Here is a 26222-nt window from a genome sequence, read left to right as displayed (position 1 = left end):
TCCTTTTGCATACTTGAAATGTTTTTTGTTTATTTTATAATCAAGTTTATATAAAATCTAATTCAGGCCTTATGACTTTTCGATACTTTAAATAATATGTATATGTCAATTATTGACAAAATAATTACTCACATTTCAATATTGTTTGCCTTAAGGCTTCAAGTTCATAGAATGTGGGTAAGGATGAGTATTAAAAAAAAAACAATGGTTTGATAAAATGCTATAAGTTTCAACAAACATTTGTAATATATATTTAAAATATATGCATACATAACAAAAAAAAAAAGTATACAACCTAATAAAATTATTAATTTAATAAATTTCTTTACCTTACATAATTCTTCAAGTTCAAATGATTGAAAAATCTAGTCAAAGCAGTCATAACATAGTAAACTATCACAGAATAACTATATTTACTAGGACTTAAAAATAACTGGAATAATAATCATAATTGCAGAAAGCAAGCCTGCATACAATTAAAAAAAAAATCCTATCATTAATCACATTTTGTTTAACAAATAACATAGCTTTGAGCAATATACCATACAAGGTGACACAGCAATCATAGTAAACGCTGAGAAAGTAATATTTATGTGTAACATTATATTTACTTGGATTCTGGTTATTATGATACCGTTTATATTTTATTTTTCCCAATTTTGACTGAGTGCTGTTACACTGTATACATAAGATTCTACTTAAATGTTGTCATCATTTATAGCGTGACGAAGCATTAAATAAAAAACAAACTTCGTCGACTTGTCGCGCCATCTGTTCAACTAGAGAAATGATTTACAAATAATTAAATTTACATGGTTCATGAATCAGTCTATTGACTTATTCAAAGGACCCAAGAGTTTTTATTTAATTCTAATTGGAAGCTGAAGTCGCGATATTTAGGTCCGCCATGTCCTCAGGAAGGTCCGTCATGTCTAGATCTCTCTCTGGTATTGATATTATTAGGTTAAAGTATATCTTCTTACTTCGGAGGAAGGAACTTTTGTTGTCGAAAATGACAGAATCTATGGAAAAAAACAACATTTGAAAATGGTTAATACCTACAAGTGTATCTAAGAGTTATACAAAGAAAGAGGTTACTTACATGTAGCAGGCCCAGTGACGGGCATTACTCCAACATCAGCTGGTCCTTCTGCCACTCGTCTCGGCCCGTGTACAACGCTCTCATTGCCTTCCGCGTCTCGCTTTTTTATCACGAACTTAATATCGTGGCTTTCTACTCCGAAATCCCATCTAAAATTATTATTGTCAATGGTTATTACATCTGGCAGGGAAAGACCAAATCAAATCAAAAATCATTTATTCATATAGGTAAAATAATGTACACTTATGAACGTCAAGATATACTTTAAAGTTTAAATGATTCTAATTTTACATTTACTGCCAGTTCTCAAATCAAGGGCGTAGAACGGAAGAGAAGAACTGGCAAGAAACTCCGCCACTCTTTAATAGCCAAGTTTTTTTACACAATGTTTGTGTAAAACAAGGGAGCTGCAACCATTACACCATGTTCCATATGACATATTGAGTAATAAAGAATAATAAAATAAATTAAAAACAAAGTTTTGTCCTCTATCAGCAGAAGGCATGGTGAAATAGGAGCACGCACTTACATACTCGTGAGAACAACACGGAAATACGTAGTATAAACAACTAATATCACCGCATACACGAATTCAAGTACGACCAGTCACCACAAGTAGCACCCGTTCACGAGTATGACGCATGGCCAGCCATCGGCCCCCTCGCCATATTTAGCTTATATTTAGCTTCAATCCGTTGAAAAACTGTTTTCTTTAAAAAGTTTATTGTTTTAAAGTACCTAGGGTAGATATTGGATTTCAAGTATTTCCTGAAACGGGCATCGCTTAGGACTTGACAGCGCCTGGTTGAAAAGGCATAAGTATCATTTATTTGTCTTATTTAATATAGGTATAATTTTTTTGTAAATAGAAAAAAAGGGTTTCGTCATTTGTTTTTTATTAAACAAAATCATTGACTTTATATATGCCTCAGATTTCTATATCTGTTTTAGTATGTTTTTTCCGGTGAACAGCCGACTGTGTCTAATACGTTTCAATCTTAAGTCTCATATACGTACGAGCAAACATCAAAAATTAGATAATTATGCACAATGTATAGAAAGAAAATCTAACTGATTTCGATTAGAACGTGTGGTCGCTTCATATGTTTTTAATATAATTTTAAATAAACGGCTGTAACTTACTTAAGCACACTCTCGTTCTCAGGACAAAGTAGATCAACTATGTGCTTTTCACCAGTTTTAACGGTGACACGGGTATACCCTTCCGAGCTACTTTCATCTTCTTGTGCGTTACGCAAATAGTACGACTTGGGGACTTTCCCACCGGGTTTAACCTGTAAATTAACGAAGCAATAATAAAGTAAGTAATAAGAATACTAAGGTTTTTCAGTGTAGTGTATACTAAAATTCAATCTCTTGTGAGATAATATAAAACAGAGCCTTCTATCAATATAGCGATTAATATTTAAATATTTAAATTATATTTTTAATGTTCATCGATACGAATTACATTAAAGCATTATAATAACTGTTTTGGTGGTGGTAAATTTGCCTAATTTTAAATCTTTGATTGTATTTTTCTACGAGATTTTTCCCCTTTTGTTGTATTTTAATATAATAGAGGGTATGTAAATGTTCTTTAAAATATAAAGAGCCTTACCATAGAGCTGCATTTAGGGTCTCCATTTTCATCAACCAAAGTGCCACCATAATGTGCGGGAAGACTATCCTTGTCGATGATAGCGAAGATCTGTGGTTGATATTTCTTTGGGTCTGTGCCGAATATTCTAATTTTTGATATCGTATATTCATGCATAAATTTCTTCACAACGGAGAATGCGAGAGAAAAGACTTTCGGTGCTGAAAATGCAAAGCCACTACATATACAAAATAATAAATAAAATTATTCCTGCCTTTAATAGCTTTTTATTAGATAACACTTTTTGATTACATTTGAAACAGTATTTATTGTTATGTCACGATACTGTATATGAAAGTTGTATTACGTCAAAATGATTCTAGAATTTAATGTCAATATAGTATATTTCATTACAAGTGCGGAAAGCCTGTCATTGCAACGAGTTCCGATGAATGTCTACCCGAGCCGAGGCGCAGCCGAAGGTGAGGGTTGACAGTCGGAACAAGTTGCAATGACGGTACCGCACGTGTACTGAACGACTATTTTTAATACAGTTGCGAAAAAATAAAGCAATTTAATTAAACTATTTGCTTTTTTTCTATTCTCTCTACGGAATAAATTCGTTGCACGTAGATATGTAGCGACTTATATGTTCCCGGTAAATTGTTGTCCGAAGCATTTTATGCAATTATACTGCGTTCGGGTGGTATACATTCAAATAAAATATCGTCGAAATTACTCATTTGTAATCACATGTACATCAAGTGCAACAAATAACTCAACTCGAAAGAACATTTTTGGAAAATGGCGCCAACCGCAAAGAATATGAGCAAAGTTTGTTTTTTCTTTTCTTCACCCATTCTGGGTAGGCAAAGGGAACTTGGCCCATACAGCCAATTCTTCAGTAGACTATTTTTATTGAAAGAAAACCAAATCTAACTCATTGAGTCCAATCATTAAATCTGATATTTAAACAAATAGCTATAGCTTCTTTTTAAAATATTTGCATGAATCATAAAAACTTCTGTGATTTTTTTTAGTAAAAACTTCATGGTTAGTTTTTTCTTTTTAATATTTTTTTTATTGATATGAAATATAATAAACCTAACCTAACTTATAGAATCTAATTATTAGTAAACTTTTTAAAAATACGTATTTGCATATATTATAAAATTCTTTTTAATATTTTTTTAATTGATATGAAATGAAAAGAAACCTAATCGACCTTATTGAATCCAATTATTATAATATTTAGAAATCATAAAAACTTCTATGAATCTTTTTAATAAAACCTTCGTGGTTGGTTTTTTCTTTTTAATACACATTGTTTTGACAGTTGGCAAAGAAAACGCACGAGTGCGGGAATGGCAAAGAAAAAAGCACAAGTGTGTAATAGCCCACTTTCCGAACGCTATACCTCCCTGCAATATGCCACTTTTTGAGCAACTGTATTAAAAAAAACATTTCAGTCCATTTTTTTAATATTTTAATAATGCAAATATATGTTGTTTGATTTATTGCGGTCAGAAACTCAGTGACGGAATGCAGAATTAACCTTCAATGCATTCTAGGTACCAGTACCTACGGCCTAAGTTATTGACCTTGCATGCAAGTATTTATCCCTTCTCGGCTGCCAATTTTTGCACGGTTATTAATAACATAGGTCATTGTCGTTTCAAAAAAATATTGTACTATACAATTTTTAAATAAAAATTGAGAAAGAATGTTTGGTTGTAAATGAGATTTTCTTTTAAAATTCCACCTTTTGCTATAGGTACATATACACAAAATTGTTTCGTGTGCGTCGTACGAAGTCGAATTACCTGGATAATTTTCCAATGTTTCGGGTTTTTTCGAACTAAGAGATCCATTATCAGGATATTGATCTTTTCCACCTCAAAAAAAAGATACTTTGATTTTGTTTAAGTAATAATTTTAAATTCTAAGTATTTGTTGTCGTTTTAAATATTAAATTTCAGTTTACTTTAGTTTTTTTTTAATGTATCTTTGTTTATTTTGTAATCTGTTTTGGCTTTCTGTATTGTCTTAGTGTCTTGTCTTATAATATGTATAAGTATAAGCTGTTAGGTTACTAATAAATAAATAAGATTCAAAGGTTAATTTAATAATTTTAAATAACGCATTTTTATTAGTTTAAAAGTTATAGTTCCTCTCAGAGCAGTCATGATTTAAAAATTCTTGGAACAATCGTAATTTTCACCTAAAACAAGTTCGTAATTATTAAATTTAATGTATAACACATTAAATTTAATAAAAATTAATAAAATATATACATAAAATTTGTCTTAAAATGGTAAATGAAAAGGGATTATGAATTGACGATTGAAATTTATTTTCGATTTTAGAATCATAATTAATAAGTTATTATAAGTACTAGTTTCGGTTTATGATAGTACTAAGAATAAGCACTAGCGCTATCGGTGAAATTCAGAAGCGAGACTTAGTTTGAACTATGACTCCCGAAATCTAATACATTGTTGACGTACTTGTATTAGAATATAAGCCCGATTCGAATCAGCTTGCAGATTCACTAAAAGTGTGCATGAACAATGAACATCTTTCATCGCACCAAAATATGGTCACGATATATAAATACCTAACTAGTTATAAGATTATTAACGTAATTACTTCTGTGCTAGCGACATTAGCAAACATATAGTTATGGTAAATCTACTTTGTAGTTATAAACCCAGTTCTATAGTTTGCAACATAATTACATACATCTCGATACTGGTAATACAAATTTATAATCTTGGCTAATAAAATCTAATTTATAAATTTATAACGCGGCTTGAACGAGTATTTCCTAGAGTTCTTTTATTCTAGTATTACCATAATAAAAGGTTTCTAGATAATGATTAGGTATATTTAAACTTGTATTTTTCCGGAAATCAGAGCGAACAGCCTTCGAAGAACATGCCACTCAGAGCACGTACGCTAACATAGCTAGACGATTTCATTCATATTACAATAAATATAAAAAAGCAAATAATACAACCAGTTAAGGCTTGGATAACACCGTTTGTTATATATATAGACTAGGGCCGATAATTTTTGAAACAAAAAAAAGTATACTAGGATGAAAACCATTGGAAAATGAGGAGTAGGTATATTATTATTTATTTTCAATGCGTAGATGATATTTTCGAGTCTAGATCCCACAAAGGGCGTACATTTTGTCAACTATAAAAGCCTTAACAATAACATTGTTTTATGAAAGAAAAAATCAGTTAACTAACGTATATAAGCCGTATACCACTAATAATAATTAATTTTATTCATAACAATATATGATTATAACAAAATTAATCTTAGGTATTTAAAACCTAAGGAACATAATTTATATATGAAAATATTTTTAAGAATTTTTTTTTTGCCAAATCTAATAAATGTGACTCAATAAATTGTCATTTGAATAATACTTAAATAGGTAAATATAAAATACGCTTCCTTAAAGGATGTATATTTTGAATGTCATAAGTCTTACCATTTATAAGAAAGCAGGTCTTCAATATTTCAGGATAGTTCGCTTCATATATTTGCAGCAATGTGAAAACCATTTCAGCAGCTGGTTTCCACGCGTATTGTCTGATGTTGAAGCCTTCCAAATCAAAAACTACTGTCACCTGTGAATAGTATTTTTTTTTCTTTAGTCGCATAATGTCCATACACAATTAAAAAACACAGTTTTTTTAAGGAAAAAAGGGACGGTATGACGTACAAAGTAAATGACGAATTAAATGTTCATCTGACAGTTTCACGATGATGACAGATATTCCGAAACACGACTCACAAAAAACGTTGTTTGCACTTCCTAACTTTTGTACATGGCTGACGCACAAACCGTGCAGGCCAAGAAAGGGGAAAAAAAAAAACGTTGTTTCTGTGATGTCGTCTCTGTATGTTGTAATATTTTCGTTTCGTTTTGTTTATGAATGGAATTTTCATTTTTTAACTCTTTATAAAGAATTTAAAATTTGTACTGTTAATTTTAATTTCAGTTTTACTGCCTTCAACTTAGTTTTGGTGTTTTCCGTTCTTTTAGTTTATTTATAATATATTAAGTAAATAATAATAAAAAAAACTGTTTGAAATTAATACTTAGCAACGTAGGGACAGCCCTACCTAACTACCTACCTTTATACCTGTTTTAATTGTTTGTTTTGCTTATATTCAAGTTAAAAATAATAACTGCCTTTATTCGAGTATGCCTATGTATTCGATGCCATAAGTGCAGCTTCATTAAGTTCACGGTATTATTTATATTTAATTCTAAACATGACCTCAGAAGGAGCAAAGGCCTACTCTAAATTCGTCCACTTGTATTTCCTCTTCGCTACTGTTTAAGTTATTGTACCTATCTTATGTAGTACTTCACGTGCACTTACATTATTTTATTTTTCCTTAAAAGGTTGCCCTACATAAAATATCTTTGTACAGATCCAACCAGAGATTCTTGTTTTTTTTATTTATTTATTAGCCAGTTGAGATTCTTGTTATTTGTAATTTCTATTTATGTTCTACTTTTTTGTTTTTTTTTATGAACTTCAGAGATTATCATTATTACCTATAATTGATATTGTTTGAATAATATAAGCGTATGACAATTTATATATTTAGGCTTCCAAGCACGTGAACCTAATGTTGTAAATGTATGGAGACTGGACATACATTTCTCGGAAACTAAATATCTAGAACATATCGAAAATATTAATTTATATGATAAGGATAAGGATTAGTGCTGTATTGGTTAAATCGCTTTGAAAATTAGCCACTATTTGTCGTTAAAAGTAAATGACAAAAAATGTTATAGTGGATGGTATATAACCACTATCACGCGGAAATTTCTGTAGACCTTTTGAATGTGTACAATACTTAGTGCATTATTTTCATAAATCTCGTAGGGTTCAGCCTGCGTTTGCAGTGTAAGCGGAAAAAAGGTAATTAATTACGACATCACATTAGAAACCTCAAAAATAACAGTATTTCTCCACTATTTAATGGATGTTATTATATTACATATAAACCCTCCACTTCAATCTATCTATTAGAAAAAACCGCATCAAAATCCGTTGCGTAGTTTCAAAGATTTAAGCATACAAAGGGACATAGGGACAGAGAAAGCGACTTTGTTTTATAATATGTAGTGATTGTAAAGTGATACAGTATCTGAATACAGTAAAGTACAATATTTTTAAACTTTATTCACAATGAATGTTTGATGTATCTTGGAATAATAAAGTATACCTTTAAGGCTGCTGGTCCATGAGTCGATGCCTGTTTTCTGCCAAGCTCTAAATAGTTCTCCAAATGCCGTAAAATCATTCTCATGAGGTCAGTCCTGCTGACTGAGTGCAAGAGACCCCATACATCCAAACCGACAAAAGGTACGATAATTACTGAAAAATATAATACTAATTATTGCTTCCATTTTATAAGTTTTTATATGTAGATAGTTAATGATCAAGAAAGTACTAGATGTAGTTAACTAGGCACCTCGCCAAATAAGTTAAGTGCCAAGTTGATCTTGTAGTAACGCAAAAGCAACAACTATAAAAAAACCTAGGAACCCAACATCATACATAGTAGCCCAGTGGTACTAGTATAAGTGTTCCAAATATGATAAAAGATATTGTGTAAGATTTTTTTCACCGCTGACTAAAATTTGATGACCTTGATAACTAGATTGTAGCTTAGAATCTCTAATTGCTATCTATCAAAAGAAACATCATACATCAAGCATCATAACCGGTTAACTGGTTTAAAAACACACATGAAACACATAGCATCTTTTAACGTCGAAGTGAGAAGAGATAATGAAACGAAAAACATATAAAAGCTAATAGCATAATATGCATTTGCACTCACAGTGCATAACGACAAAATTAGAATATTTAACCAAGGATTTTAAGAAAATCAAAGTTTTAAACAGGCTAAATTATTTCGCAAGAAATTTAAAATCAGTCAATAATTTTACATTTAAAATGCTGTTTACTTATTTATTTATGTGGGTTACGTAAATAATTAAGGAATATTTACAAGGTTGTGAACAAGATATTTCACGGCCCCGAAAGGTACTTGACCGGGTCACCGGAAAATGATATGCAGATAAATCTAAACGCACGTTGTTTTTGTTTCATCAAGGTCACGAGATTTTTTTAATGAACATATAATGTGTTTGTAACTACCTTAATAAATACGTTACGTTATTGCGAGTTTTTTACATTAACCTTATCTTTAGAATTTAAAGAGGATTTTTCTTTTAAGATTAGCTAAGGTAGTATGTGCTGCCTACATCTGCACTGTTATTACTTATTTATAATAAAAATTGCAGTGTTGGCCTATACTATAAGCTTCAGCCAGTTAAACTCCGTTGTTTAGTTAAAAGGCTAGGCTTTTAATTGTACGGCTATTTAAGCTAGTTAGCTGCGACATCTGAATGCATTTAACTCGTACGGTGAATGAATACATTGTGAGAGAATCGGCATGCCTCAGACTTATTTTTTACGAGAAAATGAAGGACTTACTAGGAGAGCCTTCCTTATCAAATCCCGTGGTACCACTTGGAAAATGTTTTTCCAAAACCTCTGGGGCCTGCCATGATTGTAGAGTTGTGTCTATGCCCCATTTTTCCCGCCATATCAAGGACTGAAAAATAATTTAATTTTTCATAAAATATTTGAGTTTTTTTACCAATATAGCGTTATACATTTTGTATTGTTTGTTTTTGATAATTCATAATAAAAATAAATAGATAAGTTAGTATAGTTTTTAACGTATTTTAATTAAAACGTTGCTCATCAAATTGATACCCACATCTCTGAGCATTTTTTCCGCTGCTTCCGGGTCCCATTGTCTTGCTGCAACAAACAATATCGTTATTATGCATGTCTTTTCGTTTTGCACTGAAATATATAAAGCAAATAAGTGGACAAAGATATAAAGAGATAGACAAAGGGCGGAGAAAATAAATTGATATTTCGAATATAGTATATAGAACTAGAGTATGTATATATAGAAAACCTTTATTAAATCCTTTATATTTATCGCTGTATAACTTCGTCACCTAACAACTACCCAAGTAAAATATACTTAAGTATGTTCTGTTATTTGGTTTATGTTAAGTCTATGTTTGTTACTACTATGTTGTTGACGGTTATACAATAAAGGTTAAAACTGTAAGAGAATCACGAAAATTTGATGAGTTGATTATCGAATATAAAGTAAAACTTCGAATCTACGGTCATTAATTTATATTCAACTACTGAGTAATGTAGCATATACGTATTACCAAAATTTAGAATGTATATGTGAACAAATATCATCTTAAATATTAACAAGGCTAACGGTTTGGAAATGCGAGCATAAGCAATTTATGTTTATTATTTACATAGGTATGAGATTAATAAAGTTATATGTAAAATAACATTTTAACCAGGACTTTTGTATCTTATATATACTAAAAAATTATGTAAAATGTTACAAAAGCTACAAGAATGTATAATAGATTTAGAATTCTTAACTCTATCAGGGAATTTGCGCCTACAGTATGCTGCCGTCATTTTTTTTATAGGACAGGGGGCAAACGGGCAGGAGGCTCACATGATACGCATACCCTTCGAGTGCTGAGTATATACACAGGATCTTAACATTAGTTGTGGCATTCGGGGTCAGTGGTTAGACTGGTTGTTCAGCACATTTGCCTTCCTCCACGAGAAGGGTCTACATATGTGTTGTTTTATGTATGTTAAAAATCTATGGTAACTGGAGAACATAGCCTACTTGTCACTCAATTTATTACTACATATGTATTTAATTGTCATACATAACTTGTTATGGTCAAATATATCATTATTTATGTGAATGGTTTATGATACAAACTCATTAACCTTTAGCATTAGATAAAATATATCAGAAACTGTTCTATCACGAAAATAATAATAATAAAGAAATAAACAAACCATTCACTAACAAATGATTGCAAGAAATCGTGATTTTTTGTTTGCTCTGATTTTAAGATGCCACGACATTATGTTTTTATTAATGTTTAAAATATTAAAATTATACATAGAAACACGACTTGAATGTTCAGGATTAATACGCTATAAGAGTTGAAGTATTGACATGTGTAACTGTTACGTTCTTGCGGTTCATCTCCTAGTATAACCGTTTCTCTTAAATTAATTTAACTTTCTCTATTCTAACGAATAAGAGCCGCCCTGTTGCTCAGTTGCGCTCGTAGTTGGTGCTCAAATAACGTGTATTATTCTTGGGTTTGATAAAGGTTTAAATAATGTGCGTATGCCCTATGTCTATATATACTGAGGTATTACCATCTGGTGGGTTATAAACATTACTGTGGACTATAGACTAATGAGTTAAAGTTGTATTTAGATTCATTCATCATGTTATTTATAAGGCTTGCAAATGTTTAGTACAGGCAAGATTGCTACCATTAGTGTGAAAAATATGGATACAAAAGGCACTTTTACTTTCGCGATAAGTCTGCTAGATTTAGCGAGATTTCATAAAAAATATGAATAATGCTTACTTTCTATTTTTGTGGCATTTTACAACGCTTCAAAAGCCTTAATGATAAAGTCATTACTCACCTCTCAGCCACCTTATCAAAAACTGGTCATTATGTTCTGGTTTCAACACATCTTTGACACTTCTTCGGAACTGAAATAGATAATAATAATTAAAAAGTTAGAAATAAAAAAACTCAAGAGATGTTTGAAAGACATAATTTTAATAAAAAGTACATATTAATTTAGAAATTATTTTATTGTCTGTCGGATGAGTCACGCAGTCGCACTATGGTTGTTTGATCGTAACCATAGCCACTAAAATATTGACAAATCAACAGTCAAGATTGCTTGAGTTTGTTTTGAGGATAGTAACTTTTTAATTTAGATCTCATTTATTTTTGAACATGGCTGAAGGCGATAATGTATCAACGTTTAGTGCTGATGGTGGTCAAGATACAGTTGGTTTACCCAGAATAGTAATGGTAACCGAGGGTGATGACACTTCAGCCTCATCTGCCTCGTCTACCTCATCATCCGAAGACAACTGGGGGGATCTGATAAAGTCTTCTGAAATTCCTCCAGAATACTGGCACATACAAAAACTGGTAAAGTATATGAAAGCCGGTAACCAAACAGCTACTATGGTGGCCCTCTCCTGCTTAAAAGACCACGATTTAACAGTAGAAGTGAATCAAAGAGCGATACAAGAAATTGGTGGATTAGAGCTTTTAGTAAATTTGCTTGAAACACGTGACTTATGCTGTATAGTGGGTGGTCTTGCTGTTTTGAAAGATATAACACCGAATATGGAAATAAGGAAAAAAGTTACGGATCTTGGCGCAATACCGTTACTGGTTGGGTTATTATCAGATCCCGCAAGAGATGTGCAGATATTAGCTGCTGAGACTATTGCAAATCTGGGAAAAATTCGTAAAAGTAGAAAATTCTGCCGAAAATTCGGAGGACTGCCCAAACTAATCGACTTACTGGACATTAAGGAGAAGTAAGTAGCTATTTAATACATTTTTGTATTATATTCTTCAACCAAGCCTTTTTATGTTCCAGATGTCTAACAACACCACGAGAGGAACTAAACCAAGACGAGTTACAGTTCCTTGACATCGGAAGAGCTGGCGCAAAAGCTCTTTGGTCTATGTCATCGTCACAAAGAAATAGAGAAGCGATGAGAAAGTACGGAATGATACCATTGATAGCAAGAATGTTGAAAACAATTCATCTTGATGTAGCTATTCCAGCTGTTGGGTTATTACAAATGTGCGCAAATGAAACATCCTTCCAACTTGCCATTCAGACCGAAAAGATGGTGGAAGATCTAATTAAACATTTAGCTAATGAGGATAAAGATTTAAAGGTCAGTATAAAATTATTTTATATTAATATATATTAATTAACATATACTATATTTTTTTTATATAATGCTAAATTTACATTCTTATTTTTATTTAATTTATCTGGCCTTTTAAGACATATTGCAGTTTAGCAATCTTCAAATGTGCAAACGATCCTATTACAAGAGATATGATACGTGAAGCAGGTGCTTTAGAATTTTTAGTAGAGGCCGCTCAAGATAGCACAAACAGAGCTAATAAGCCTCTACTGGCGGCTGTGACCGGTGCCTTATGGAAATGTGCTAACAGTGATGCAAGCGTAAGAAAATTGGACACGCTTGGCGCAGTTCCGATACTTGTAAGATTACTCGACGACGAAAACGATGGCGTTCTTACAAATGTCGCTGGAGCACTTGCTGAGTGTGCTAAATACCCACCGAACCGTGATAAGATTCGATCATCTGGTGGAATTCCTATGTTAAGTATGAAAGCTTTATATTATGAAAAACAAAAATACTTACTACAGCTAGTTATATTACGCAATTTTTTTAGTACACCATCTGAATAACACCTACAAGCCGCTGTTAGAGAATGTACCTTTGGTGATAATGGAATGTGCAAAGGAGCAGAATTGTATGCATGAGATCGATGACCTTGATGGCGTAAGGCTAGTTTGGTCACTTCTAAAGAATGATTCCAAGAAAGTACAGACAAACGCTGCGTTAGCGTTAAGCCCTTGCGTTCAAAATGCAGCTGATTCTGGTGAAATGGTTCGATCCTTTGTTGGGGCTTTAGAACTGACTGTTGATTTATTAGACTCAGATGATCATAACGTCCTGTCAGCAGTATGTGCCGCTATTGCAACAATTGCAAAAGACAATGAAAACTTGGCGGTAATTTCTGACCACGGTGTTGTTGGGAAACTGTCTAAATTGGGTACGGTTGAAATCTTTTTTGTAATCGTCACGGTATGCAATTAGACGTAGATAAACTTAATTTAGTAGTCACTGTATCTCAAAATGCGCTTGGTATGATGTAGATAAAAAATAATAGGTACATCATACAATCGTACATTTATGATGGCCGAAATTCGTACAGTATTATTAAATATAAGACACATAGCTAAAAATGCCAGTGCTTGTATTATGATTTATTTATTTACATTAAAAATTATTTTTATAAAATGACCAGAAAACCTTTTGATAAACATTCATATTTCAATGTAGTTAGTACGTTGATGTTGATAAATGATAATGAAAAATAATAAAACAAATATCGTAGTTTTAGCAAACATTGAGTTGATTTGGTAATAATTTATTATTCTACTAAAACATTGTTAATTAAATCCAATCACGATCGAATACTTAAAGCCTTCATAAAACCATGTAATTTACGACTAAAAGGACCTAAATAAAATTATTACAAAAATAATAGTCTTTACGTGGAAGTAAAAATATTTTAACGATAAAAATGCCTTATACTTATTATTGAACTTTATTTCCATATTATTTTCCTTGTACGTTCTTCTACTACTTCTACTTATGGGAGAATATCATGGCATTTCTCTTAATACTACGTTTTCTTTTTTTAGTGAGTACTACAGATGACCACCTTCGCGCCAATTTAGGTGTTGCCATCGCGTATTGCTGCGATTGGGCACAGAACCGGCAAGAATTTGGCAAACGGGGTGCCATTACACCACTGGTCAACTACATGACCTCAAGGGACCCCAATGTCCATAGAGCTACTGCTCTAGCTCTCTACCATCTATCGTTTTATTCCGTCAACTGTGTCACTATGCATGCGGTAAGAAAAAGTATTTGGAAATATTGAATGTTATAAAAATATTCATCAGGCTAAAATACACAAAGTATTATTATTTTTTTCTTACAAATATTTGGGTCAATGAACTTATATCCAGGTTATGTAAATAAATGTAAAAAAACTGTCCATAATTAAACCTTTTTCTATTTTAACCCGTACAAATTACTGAAATTGACTAAACAAACAGCGACAGCAATGAATTATGAGTATTTTGATTAATAAAGCACTGACTTCACATTTTTTTCTAGGAAATATATAAAATAATCAATTCTCTAATTTCAGCTATTTTATAAGCGAGACTAAATAAAAAGATTTTATATGACAAATAGGTTTTTTAAGCGAATATATAGAAGTTTCTTTTTTATTATTTTGGCGACATTGATAATATTATTTATGAGCTTTAAATTACAAATTATGAATTAAAAAATATATTTTACGTTCTTTGACTTTATTCATATAAATGAGAATATTTATTGTCTTTTTGCAGGCTGGTGTTGTACAATTTCTTTTGGAAACAATAGGCTCCAAGGATCCAATCTTGCAAGAGGCATCTGCTGGTTGCCTTTGTAATATTCGAAAGTTGGCGCTCGCCACGGAAAAAGTCAAGCTTAAACAATAATTGCTTTATAAATGTGATAATCTTTGTTATTTAAATTAAAATTTAACAAGTATTTTGAGTTTTTTATTACTTTAATTTTATGTTAGAATGTTTCATCAGTAAGAGGTATTTTTATGGAAGTCGGAATTATTCACAAGCGCAAGCATAAGATTCGATTCTATACAATAAATACACTGACTACAATGTTTCAGTGAAACATTCTTTATCACATTATAAAACAAGGCTGGACCTAAGTTCATTCGCTTATTAATCGACACGATAACTCTATCATCATATTCCGTTCTTATTTAGTACATATATCAAATAATTTTTTTTAACAATTAATTTAGTCTAATTGAATCGATGTACTGAACTCACATTTACAATACATTTAAAGAAATTCAATTACCTTCACGGGCGAATCGCTTAGTATTTTATAATAGCTTCGAAAAATTCTGACGGGAACCGAACAGATTTGAACGAGTGAGAGAACACTTTTACCTATTTTCATACTCGATTACTTTACTTGCTTTTGTTAAAGAGCAATAAATAAAATACCTAATATCTCTGAAAACAATCTATAATAATTGTTATACGTATTTGATTATATATTTCTAAATGTAAACAATAGCTATAAGTTAATAAGGTTTCTAAAATTCTCGTGTCACGGTGTTTGTAATTAAATCTCTCCGAAATGGCTCGACCGATTTTCTTGTCCATATCGGTTAGGTATGGTCATCGGACCATATCTATTTTTCATCACTCAAATTTTTATTTTTAGACATAATTTTTTTTTATATTTTCATACAGCATACAAACATACAACCCTCAATTTTCACCTCTCTGCGATCAACCCCTACTTTTTATTTGTTAATATTTGAACTCTGAGGTTTATATAGAGAAAAATTCACAAAAACTTCTAAAAAGTTTTCATTGCTGAATCCCGAATAGTCTCTGGGGTAGCATATCAAAATGTTCCATGTTGGTATGTACTTTTTTTCTCTTTATTTTACAAAATGATATAGTATATCACAATATGTTACATTAGACAACCGCTGTGGTTTGTATTAATGTAACTTAAAAGGTGTGTGGAAAGAGAAAGAGAGGTAGACCACAAAAAAGTTGGGACGACGACATTAGACAAGTCGCGGGAACAACATGGGGTAGACAGGCCATAGAAAGGCCAGAATGGAGAAGATTGGAGTAGGCCTTTGCCACCTGGCAAACGGACACGCAAGAGTGGAAGAAAAGAACAATCTACGAAAAATAAAAAATAAAAAATTATAATAATGTTATGTCCGAAAAAAGGCTATTATATATATTAACTTAAAAGGTAGGGTGAGTAAAATCACATTAAGGAGAAACGAAGTTCGCGGGCCATCTAGTTTTCTTAGTATTCCGTACTTCCGTTGTATGCGCAGCTTCAGGCCTCATGTCCACTTTGCGCAAGTGTTGCGCAAACACCTTGACCTTGCTTAAGGTGATTTTGCAACGCTATGTTTACTCCGCTTATCCTCGATGGGATTACAGTGCAATATTTAACAGCTGATTTTCATCTTTATACGAAAGCTATATGTTGTGATAGTTGTGATGATGGATATAAGTTAAGTTTAGTCGGATATTTATATAGAAACTGCCAGCGAACTTCATTTCACCTTTCATGATTTTTTAACCTTTCTCTCCATAAAAACCTTCTTCAAAGTTCAAGGAATGGTTTTATAATAACATACTCGAAAAGGTCCAGCCGTTTCCGAGACTTGCTCTTTGCCCACATTTGGTGATTCATTTTTATTACATAATAATTAAGTATTCACTGTCCTAAATTAAATTGGTGGAAAAATCTGCATTACATCTTACTAGTGTGCAGGGTTCATGAATTTGTAGAGATACGAAGTTTGGCTATATTTTACATGTTTTAGAGTTTTTTTTACCAACGCGCAATGAATATACTACCAATATATATATATATATATATATATATATATATATATTAATATTCTATTAATATCCACTATAAATATTCTACATTTTCAAATTGAGTTTTTGGAACTTAAATAATTATTCAGTGAATATTTTGATAACTAACATTAGCGTACAATACATATGTTTAAAATATATAATAACTAATAGGAAGTTAGATATTACACTTAGTTACGTATTTTTATTGAATACATATGGTCGAGGTTCTGAGATCGAATCCTGGCAAAAATGTTATGCTGTTTAAATGATAAGATTCACGAGAGAATCGTCTTTTTACATTAGAGTAAATTTTCGGTTGAAATTTCATACAAAAAACAATTTTATTTTTACTCGGAAACAATATAAATAAACAATACTTTATTTTTTTGCTACTTAATTCCTTTCCTTGACAATACACAATAGACAATAAACAGAATACCTAATCTCATCAAATACTTTATTATACGTTATCATAATTATAGATAATATAGACGATAATTACTATAAAAACAAGGTTATATATACGTGAAAGTGTCAAACATCATCAATATTAAACGTAAATCAATTTAAATATGCTTAATCGTGAATGGAGAAATATGCATGTACCGAAAAATGTTTAGGTTTTATTAGATTAAATTAAAACGATTAAACTAATTTTATCTTTAAACGCTAAAATTCAGACAAAAAATTAGAGATGGAAATTAGTATTTAAACAAATTGACACACCTCTACATGCATACTAATCACGCCGAGAAGCTACCCCTGGTTTAAATTCCTCTAACATTTACGGACTATGTATGTTAAGATATTCCACTATGCAAAATTTCTGCCGTCAAATAATTTTACAGCTGTTATGCGCAATTTAAAATGCTCTTATATAAAAAATATTATTATTTTACAATAAATCTACACGCATATAAATAATCACGTCTTCAAGTAGTAGTACCTAAGGGCAACACGTAAAACAAAACCAAATGAGATTTCAAAGCAGGGATCTGGATTGCATATAATTTTAGAATATAGATCGAGTGTAGAAAGCGGCAAGACAGCTGTATAATACGATAGTATCTATATAGATGGAAAATCCAGCTTTGCCACATGAAACCGCAAGTGTACATAGCCTACTTATTCTCAGGGCTCTCTAAACATAATATACCGATGCTTTTAGCACTTACGTGATAGAGAATATTAATTAAAGCATTATGTTCTAAGAGCTTTCTATACAACGATAAACATATTAGTGTTGCCAGTTTTCAATTACCGATTAAGGCAGTTTTTTTATAGAGACAAGAGTTAAATAAAAATAAATTAAGGACCAAATATAGGTATATATATTTTTTTAATATTTTAAATGGTAAGAAAAAGTGTCCGAGATACGTTTTAAAGATACGATGTTAAATCATTAAATGTTAAACCGTGGAAGAGTATTGTTTTATTTTTGGTGACGCATCATGATGGCAGACAATAATTACATTAGGAGACAAACAGAAAAAATGTTAATTATACATATACAATAGCGGTACCATCTTTTTGGTCTGGGCTCAGATCTCGATCTGTGCCGTGATTATTTCTAATTAGCAAGTCGGTGATTTTTCTTGTTCTGTGCCAAATACAACCGTCGACTCTTTGGGTCTAAGGCGTGCCTGAGACGCACGTTGGAACCACTAGGCGAAGACTGCACAAAAATGTTAATTAATAATACTTAAATGCGCCAAAAATGTTTATAATTACCACGACGTACGTAAATTTAGAAAGTCGCATAAATGTAATTAACGTTATAATAGCGAAAAACGAAAATATTTCTTAACCATTAAAGAGTTTACAAAAATTTACATGAGAATAATAAGCAAGTCAACTGTTCTCCATGACCTTCATGATCTTTAAACACAAAGTACTTATTTTAAGTTGGCTCATAAATCATAATGTACATGCAAGAAATAAGTTAGCGGTAATGAGGATAAAATAGTTAGTGGGTAATTTGTATGAAAAAAGCCGATTTCAAACGCATATTAAGAGTCACTGTCAGAGTTGCTTGGGTTGTTTGTTGGCTTAGTTTTAACACCGTTCTAGCCGTATGAATTCAATTTAATCCGTATTGCTTGATGTCTTGGCGTCTTCCAAGGTTCGCTTCACAAGGTTTTTTATTTTGTGATCTAGCGAACTGCAGAATTGATTCCCGGTCTTCCCTGGGGTATACGATCTCCAATTGTTTAGCGAAAGAATATAATCCTCCACCAAAGGCCAGCAACGCACCCACTAAAGTAGAACATGGGCTGCGACAGCTGCCCTCTTTGAGCGTCCCATAGCTTGGAATACCCCGGGCCCTATAACAGGGGCCCGCCAAATGATGTAAAATTAGGCACAGACTCGTCATTTGATGGAGGAAAAGACATTCCGTCAAGAGGAGCAGGCTGATCAAATGATCGACATGGTCACCATTTAGCGGAAATACTAGGTGAACTAAAAATACAATTAAACGAAACAAATCGTGTCGTGAAAGGGTTAAATCATAGTTCAGCTCGCTGAAAACGCCTAAATTGTAGAAAAATTTCATTTGACCCATTGTCATAACACTACCTGCAAATGATCCAATATTCGCGACAAATTAAAAATGATTCATGGTTACTTGTTTGATGAACATTTAGGATAAAAAAGAACTCTTAAAGATTAAAAGTAATAACCTAGTGTCAAAACATCTATCTACACTATCTACCTACACTATCTAACACTATCACTCACCATGAATAGCCTCTTATAAAGATCTTAGTTTAAGCTATTCACTATTATGGTAGTCAACATAATATTACTTATTAGCCATAATTGTTGTAAAGTCTAGATTCTTATTCATGTAAAGACGCATTCTTTTTTGGGAATTTTATTGTAGGAAAAAAATATTAAAGAAAGTTTTGTTTTTATTGGATACACTATCGCATAGATGTAGAAGACTCTGACTAAATCAGGAAATTTTAAGCTTGTGCGGCTGTTTGGGATCCGCAGGCTGGAATTAATTAAATAGATGCTATACATATTAACTAACACGACACTATGATTGGTCCAGATATATAATGTCAACGTTGTGTTGAAATCTTTAATCAAAGAACGTCGCAGTTTCCATATATTGTTCGTACCAGCAAAGAATAAATAATTACGTTCTCGTCAACGTACTTATCAAAGGTTCCTTTATAAGTAGTGTTACAATGACAATAGATTTAATGCATGCAAAAAGTCCATTGTACAAGCGTTCTCTGACGTTGGCCTTCGCTTCATAATAGAGTGGAATTTTGCAATTTTGTTCATATCAAAGTTAGAAAGTGATTTATGGTTAAATTGTGATAACTCAAAGAACTATGTCAAGTAGCAAAGACTTATGTTTCGTTATTTCATAATATATAGGTAAACGCACTTGCTAATGTCAAGTCATTACTTTAATAACCAGCAAGAATACATCGCTCTCTTTTGCAAAGATCATTTGCGCAAGGAAAATGTATATAGCAAATTACATAGCTGCTCAATATGAATCGAGAAAATTATTTAACGTACCTATTGAAGAATATTCTCCATTTCTTGCATAAGATCCTGCCAACATCATGACCGACGTAATTTCAAATTATCAGGGAACATAGTAGATTACGTATTATAAATATTCTTACTAGGAATTGTATGAACTGGTACACTGGGTACGCTTTGGGTATATTACTCGGTACTCACATCAGTTTTCTTTAGGAAAGATAAGAGCCATTTGGTGGAATTGAAGCGGTGAGATGGGTAAATTATGGCCGCACTAATTAAATATGCACTATATTTAAGTTAGTTCTACGAAAAAGAAACATTTCTAGCTAGTAAAAATTTTGTTTTACTTATGGATGCAACTTTTCATTGGACAAACAGTGTACGTAAGTATTCCAGACATAATGATATCTACTATTATTTATAAATAAAAAAATGCTTAAAAGTCAACACCACCAAGCAATTTGTAATCTAAAAAGATCATATTTTTAAAAGGCTACCGAGACAATTAACATTGATTCAACCAATAACAATAAATGTTAAAAAAACAATTAAATACCGAATTCCCTAAATGATGCAAGTTTCACAAAGAATGTCGATAAAGTGCCATGAAATAAGTTTTATTCGGCTAAAGAAGCAGGTTAATGATAATTACAGTGCATAACGAATGGTCTACGAATAATCAAGAAAGTGCCGGCAACCATATTTTCATTTACGAAAATTATTTTCTAGATGAGCATTAAATATCCTTTTTATTCATTTTGCAATATCTTTGTCATAAACATTTCTACAAGGTGTTCGTGTGTATCATATATTTTTTATTTGCTATTAAATAATTAAAAAGTTTTTATCGTAAAGGTATCAAAACAGTTATCATTATACGGGTATGGACACGAGCTGGTAACATTCAAAAGTCATACTTTCCATATACGTCATCTTTATTATAATTGAATTTTCAGGAAAGTTTTAATTATCTACGTATTTAGGCTTTTATATGTAATTACTATACCCACCAAAAGTTATGTACCATAAAGCACAAATATACACTGAAGGGCACAGATGCAGCACAGCACATTCATGAAATCATATGGTAACATAGTATTTACTATTTACATACATATATATTATGTAATTACTATAACAACCCTAACGTCATAAGATGTTTATATGGACTTTACAAAAGGTATTTATTTAACTATGCAAAGATTACATTCAGTATATAAGGGGTAGGTAACCCCTTGTCGAAATGATATTGGAAATTATTTAAGTATCCTAAGATTACATAAACCAATGTCAATATTGTTTTACGTGTCTTGGTAAAATTATATTGTAATTATAGCTGGTTAGGTAAAGAACGTCTTTAGGTAGTAAATAAATTTTTGAACTTTAGTTAGGTATAATTGTTGTAACGTCTCAACATTACTCATTTTTTAATACTAGCTTTTTATATGTACCTAAAACGATAATATTCCTAACGTAACTAAATAAATTTAGTTTTACTCTTTTAGTCTTTGCTCCAAAACGAAAGGTTAATTATTAAAAATAATTGGTATGCCTATTGAATGACGATAAAAGTAAGAATGAGACAAAAATATATACAAGTACTGTTTTTTTACAGCATGGTTGGAAATTCGTAAAAATTAATTGAATTTATAATAAATTTTTTTTGGAATCATTCATATTAAAAAAGCTTGCCATCGCTTGGCTGCACAAATACATTGATTTTGGAGATAAAGATTATGTTAGACCTACCTATACCTGTTCCATAGACGCATCATAACAAGTTGCAGTAAAGATATAACCACATTCATAGAATAAACTAAAATATGAAGGACTATAGGAACAATAATTTTTCAGGTTGAGCAACTGAATCTCTTAATGTATGTTAAATCCGGATTAAGATTTAAGAGAGTATAGGCCAAAACGTGTCCTTCGGAAAAGAAGGGATCTATGGGATGACTGTAATGACTACATGATTAATTTTATAGACAACTAATATCTATAATGCTGGAAGTAGGTTAGCCAAGTACTTAGGTAGCTTTAAGCATTTTATTAATTTCTTTAAGATATACTTATTTCCATGTCTACCACAAAGGGTTTTGTTGAATATACTGGGAGCCTGCCTGCTGGATATAATCAAAATATTATGTCCAGCAGTCAGGCAGAAACAGTAATAATTTAATATTAATTTGCGTTTACCGTAACTTTTGCCTACTTAGCTGAACCTTTTGGCTAGTAGTGTTTATAAAATAGTTTTCATTGTTAAAAAGAAGCGATAAAATAAATCTATCTATACATACCTTCATTAAAGCAAACCTCTGGTCGTCATCAATTCCCATAACAGCATTCGAAGTAGGTGGCATTGTCTAAACGAAATAAATATCACACACAATTAAATCGATCTTGGCTGCTTACACGTCCTAACACTGCGCGCGCTAGCACGCGAATATAGCCAAACTCTCAAAAACCCGACGTAGGCCGAGCGATTTGAAACGTTTGCGATTTGCGAGTGACGAATTAAGATGAGATTAAAACAAAATAATGAATTACCCAAACACAAAGCGAAATATAGAAGCATGATAATGAATAGTTACTCCTTAGTTATAAGCAACCGTATACACTTTTATTTTATGTTGTTCTTAACTATGCATTGCCATAAGAACTAGGTGTTTCTCCCCAACCAAGGTTATTCTAAGAAGTACACATATTACTTTTTATGATTTGTTATCAATAATTAGTCATAGTTCTGTATGGCAATTCTATCATCCAACAGGCTTTTATTTCAGAGTTCATTATTAATTTATTTAAATTTCACTTAAACGCTTTAGCTAAAAAATCATTTTTGGGTATGAAAATAATTACTTTTTTATTAGCATATGGTACATTCATATTATGGCACAGAAGTAAAATGCTTTTAATCTAAATATGTATATATATTATTTTAAATGAATAAAAAAAATCAATTTATACATATATATATTGGATTATAATACAAACAAAACACATTTAAGTAACAGACATGTTTATTTTAAATATATTTTCCTATGTAGCTCTGTTAGGCAAACACTTTACACTTTCCTTCGTGTGTGAATATTTACACAAGATTCTTCATTAAATCAATTCCATAATTATTTACCACAATCATTTCATAACTGTAAATATGACACCGCCTCTTTCTGGTTCCTCATCATGAACTTCTTTGTCACTCCCTTCAGTATATGATTCTGATCCAGAATCATCACTGTCCATTTTAGATCTATAGTCTCCAAACTTAGAAATGTCTTTAGGTAATTCAGGCATTTTGACACCAGCTTTTGCAAATAACTTTTCAGCAGCATGCTGGGCTTCAATTGCCTTTAAATGCATATTATATTCTTGTTGAAGCTTTAGAGATTCCTCAATAGACAGAACTTTTGCTGGACCATGAACTATTGGAGGTGGTGTAGCAGATGTTATTTCCCAATTTTTATGTTTTTTCCGCTGAATTTCTTTTTCTGGTTTATGAACATCAGACTTTGTTGTTTTATATGGCTTGAACTGAGCATACGGTTTAAGTTTATTATTTTTCTCAGTTATTTGGACTATATATTTAACATGTGGTACTTCTTCTATGTTAAGGAGATCTTCAGTAGTTATTAAAGGTTCCTCTGGCCTTATAATTTTAACTATTTTCTTATCAGCTGTATTTTGGCTTAAAATACTTAAAACATCTTCAGGTTCACTGTCATCATCGGAATCTAAATAAGTATCATTATTATAATGAGCTACTTTCCCTTTCCACTCAATGTCTTGCATAGAACTTTTATCAATTGTATCTAAATTCATTTTGCTGAACAGACAACATGCTTGTTCCTCATCTTGTTTTAATTTTATTTCATTTTCTATTTTATTGTATAAAGAACGAATCTTTAATCCTTTATCTGGTAGCTTATCAATAAACAATTTGTTATTTAGTAATTTTAATTGACGGTCACGTAATTCTAGAAGTTCTGGTAAATATTTTGAGGATAAATCGACTAATTTACTGTCCATTACACTTGATGAAGGCCGAGTTCCAGGTAAATCTTTATTTATTGTTTTCTTCATTATGTCTATTACTGTCATAGGAGTATATATATTTACTAACGTCGGTCGTATTTTTATTTGTGATTTTTTAAAGAAGGAAATTGTGTATTCGGAGTCGTGTTTTGAATATAATTATTGTTTTGCTCAGTTATCTAGATAATACGGCAGTGTGACCATTTCAAAAATAGCGAATCTGCCCGATATTGGCAAAAAATCTGCCAAAATCTGCCAAAGCTAACTCCAGAAAATGCCAAAAATATGCCATCATATTATAGCATCTAATGACATTGAAGACGGGTATGAATAAATAAAATACTACTATTCAAAGGAATTCCTTTATTATTCAACTATAAAAGTATCAAAACTTTCTCCGCACTCTTCATTTTCGTAAATTGATTTTGACGACATATTTTTAATCATATTCCTTGTTGGTTTAAAGGAGATACAGTCTCCATGTTCCTTTATACCTTCTTTTGTTGTTATTAACGCGGATACATGTTTATTTTGGAACCTGTTCCTTATTTTTGTTTTGTTCAAATTTACTTGGGAGAATATTCTTTCGCAAGAGGCATTTGACAATGGCAAAATTAATAGAGCTTTTGCAAAGTTTGCAATATTAGTATATTTTGGAGCTCCATTTGCATCACGCATTTTCCCAATCGCTCCCCAGAATTTATCCACACTTAAATTTGTACTGGTGCTACTCCCACCAGATTCCAACAAATCGTTACACGTTACACTTTTGTCAAATTTAATTTGTCGAAATTCGTCGTCAACTTTTTGAAGATTATTTTCATCTACTATATTGGGAAATTTATTTGCAATGTTTACTGTTGATACAAAATCTTTGTAAACAACATTTTGCGGGTCTAAAAATTGTAAGTCTTTAAAAAGATTAGTCAGTGGCAAACGTGTTTTTAACTGATTACAGAGTTCAATAAAAAATGTTTGCATTCTTTGAAGGAAAGATTGAATTCCAGGTTTAAGACTAACATCTGCAGATAGACGACCGATTTCTTTACTAACGTTCACACCTAAATACAAATCTTTTAAAGGTAAAAAGTTGACGTTAGATTTTGGATCTATACAAAGTGGATCTGTGGTTTTCAAATAATTACCTTTCATATATAACAACTCAAAAGGCTCATGTACACCTCGGAAATGTCTTTAAATGCTGTGTGGACTGTCGTATAATCTCCTTGAAATATAGTGTTCAGTTTGTTAACTGTTTGCAGTATATAATCCAAAGCATAAAAATAAAGTTTATATATCTTGTCATTCAAACTATTATATAAAAAATCAGCTGAAATATTTCAGTCTTCCAGAAACTGCGATTGAAAAAAAAGTTTGAGGGCATCCCATTGCTCCAAAATTCTTTTAATACATGCATGCAAACATAGCCATCGAATTTCGTAATGTTTTAATATTTTATGCTTTTCAGTGCCAATAAAGTCTTAGAATTCAGCAAATTCCCTTTGCCTTTTACTACTATGTGCAAAATATCCATAAACCTCTTGCACTATTTGGTTAATAGCCCTTGGTAAAGAGTTTTTACTGGCGTGAGATACACACAAAGCAGTAGAATGACATACACACTTAATGAATATGCAATGGGGATTTACATATCTTATTTTGGCCATAATACCACCTTGTTCGCCAAACATAA

The 26222-nt window shown here is 31.6% G+C and overlaps 3 protein-coding genes across 3 annotated transcripts; 1 reads left to right on the top strand and 2 right to left on the bottom strand.

Moving 5' to 3' along the window:
- Nucleotides 1–213: 213 nt before the first annotated feature.
- LOC111001963 (SEC14-like protein 2) lies at nt 214–22955 on the bottom strand. The gene is made up of 10 exons (XM_045629979.1): nt 22792–22955; nt 11336–11405; nt 9540–9583; nt 9251–9371; nt 7971–8122; nt 6211–6349; nt 2724–2923; nt 2246–2397; nt 1103–1251; nt 214–1022 (listed from the first exon to the last, which is right to left on the bottom strand). Exons 1-10 carry the CDS (start codon nt 22852–22854, stop codon nt 871–873), a joined length of 1242 nt encoding a protein of 413 aa, XP_045485935.1. The 5' UTR covers nt 22855–22955; the 3' UTR covers nt 214–870.
- LOC111001961 (armadillo repeat-containing protein gudu) lies at nt 11458–15098 on the top strand. The gene is made up of 6 exons (XM_022272044.2): nt 11458–12257; nt 12320–12626; nt 12740–13085; nt 13156–13539; nt 14195–14409; nt 14915–15098. Exons 1-6 carry the CDS (start codon nt 11659–11661, stop codon nt 15044–15046), a joined length of 1983 nt encoding a protein of 660 aa, XP_022127736.1. The 5' UTR covers nt 11458–11658; the 3' UTR covers nt 15047–15098.
- A 541-nt stretch (nt 22956–23496) lies between the features above and the next one.
- On the bottom strand, nt 23497–24726 carry LOC111001962. The gene has a single exon (XM_022272045.2). The coding sequence runs from the start codon at nt 24593–24595 to the stop codon at nt 23633–23635; it is 963 nt and encodes a 320-aa protein (XP_022127737.2). The 5' UTR covers nt 24596–24726; the 3' UTR covers nt 23497–23632.
- Between the last annotated feature and the right edge of the window lie 1496 nt (nt 24727–26222).

The sequence above is a fragment of the Pieris rapae genome, chromosome 11 (genome assembly GCF_905147795.1).
Source record: "Pieris rapae chromosome 11, ilPieRapa1.1, whole genome shotgun sequence".
Classification (NCBI taxonomy): Eukaryota; Metazoa; Arthropoda; class Insecta; order Lepidoptera; family Pieridae; genus Pieris; species Pieris rapae.
Note: the sequence above shows the minus strand (reverse complement) of the source record. Positions and strands in the feature narration are given on the sequence as shown.

Bases quoted from the DNA above. Each gene is read 5' to 3' on its own strand.
- LOC111001961 (XM_022272044.2), top strand. From the start codon at position 11,659: ATGGCTGAAGGCGATAATGTATCAACGTTTAGTGCTGATGGTGGTCAA. The intron at 12,258-12,319 runs GTAAGTAGCTAT...TTTATGTTCCAG, and splicing joins TTACTGGACATTAAGGAGAA to ATGTCTAACAACACCACGAG. The intron at 13,086-13,155 runs GTATGAAAGCTT...CAATTTTTTTAG, and splicing joins TGGTGGAATTCCTATGTTAA to TACACCATCTGAATAACACC.
- LOC111001963 (XM_045629979.1), bottom strand. From the start codon at position 22,854: ATGCCACCTACTTCGAATGCTGTTATGGGAATTGATGACGACCAGAGG. The intron at 9,372-9,539 runs GTGGGTATCAAT...ATTATTTTTCAG, and splicing joins CGGAAAAAATGCTCAGAGAT to TCCTTGATATGGCGGGAAAA. The intron at 8,123-9,250 runs GTAAGTCCTTCA...TATATTTTTCAG, and splicing joins TGATAAGGAAGGCTCTCCTA to TAATTATCGTACCTTTTGTC.
- LOC111001962 (XM_022272045.2), bottom strand. From the start codon at position 24,595: ATGACAGTAATAGACATAATGAAGAAAACAATAAATAAAGATTTACCT.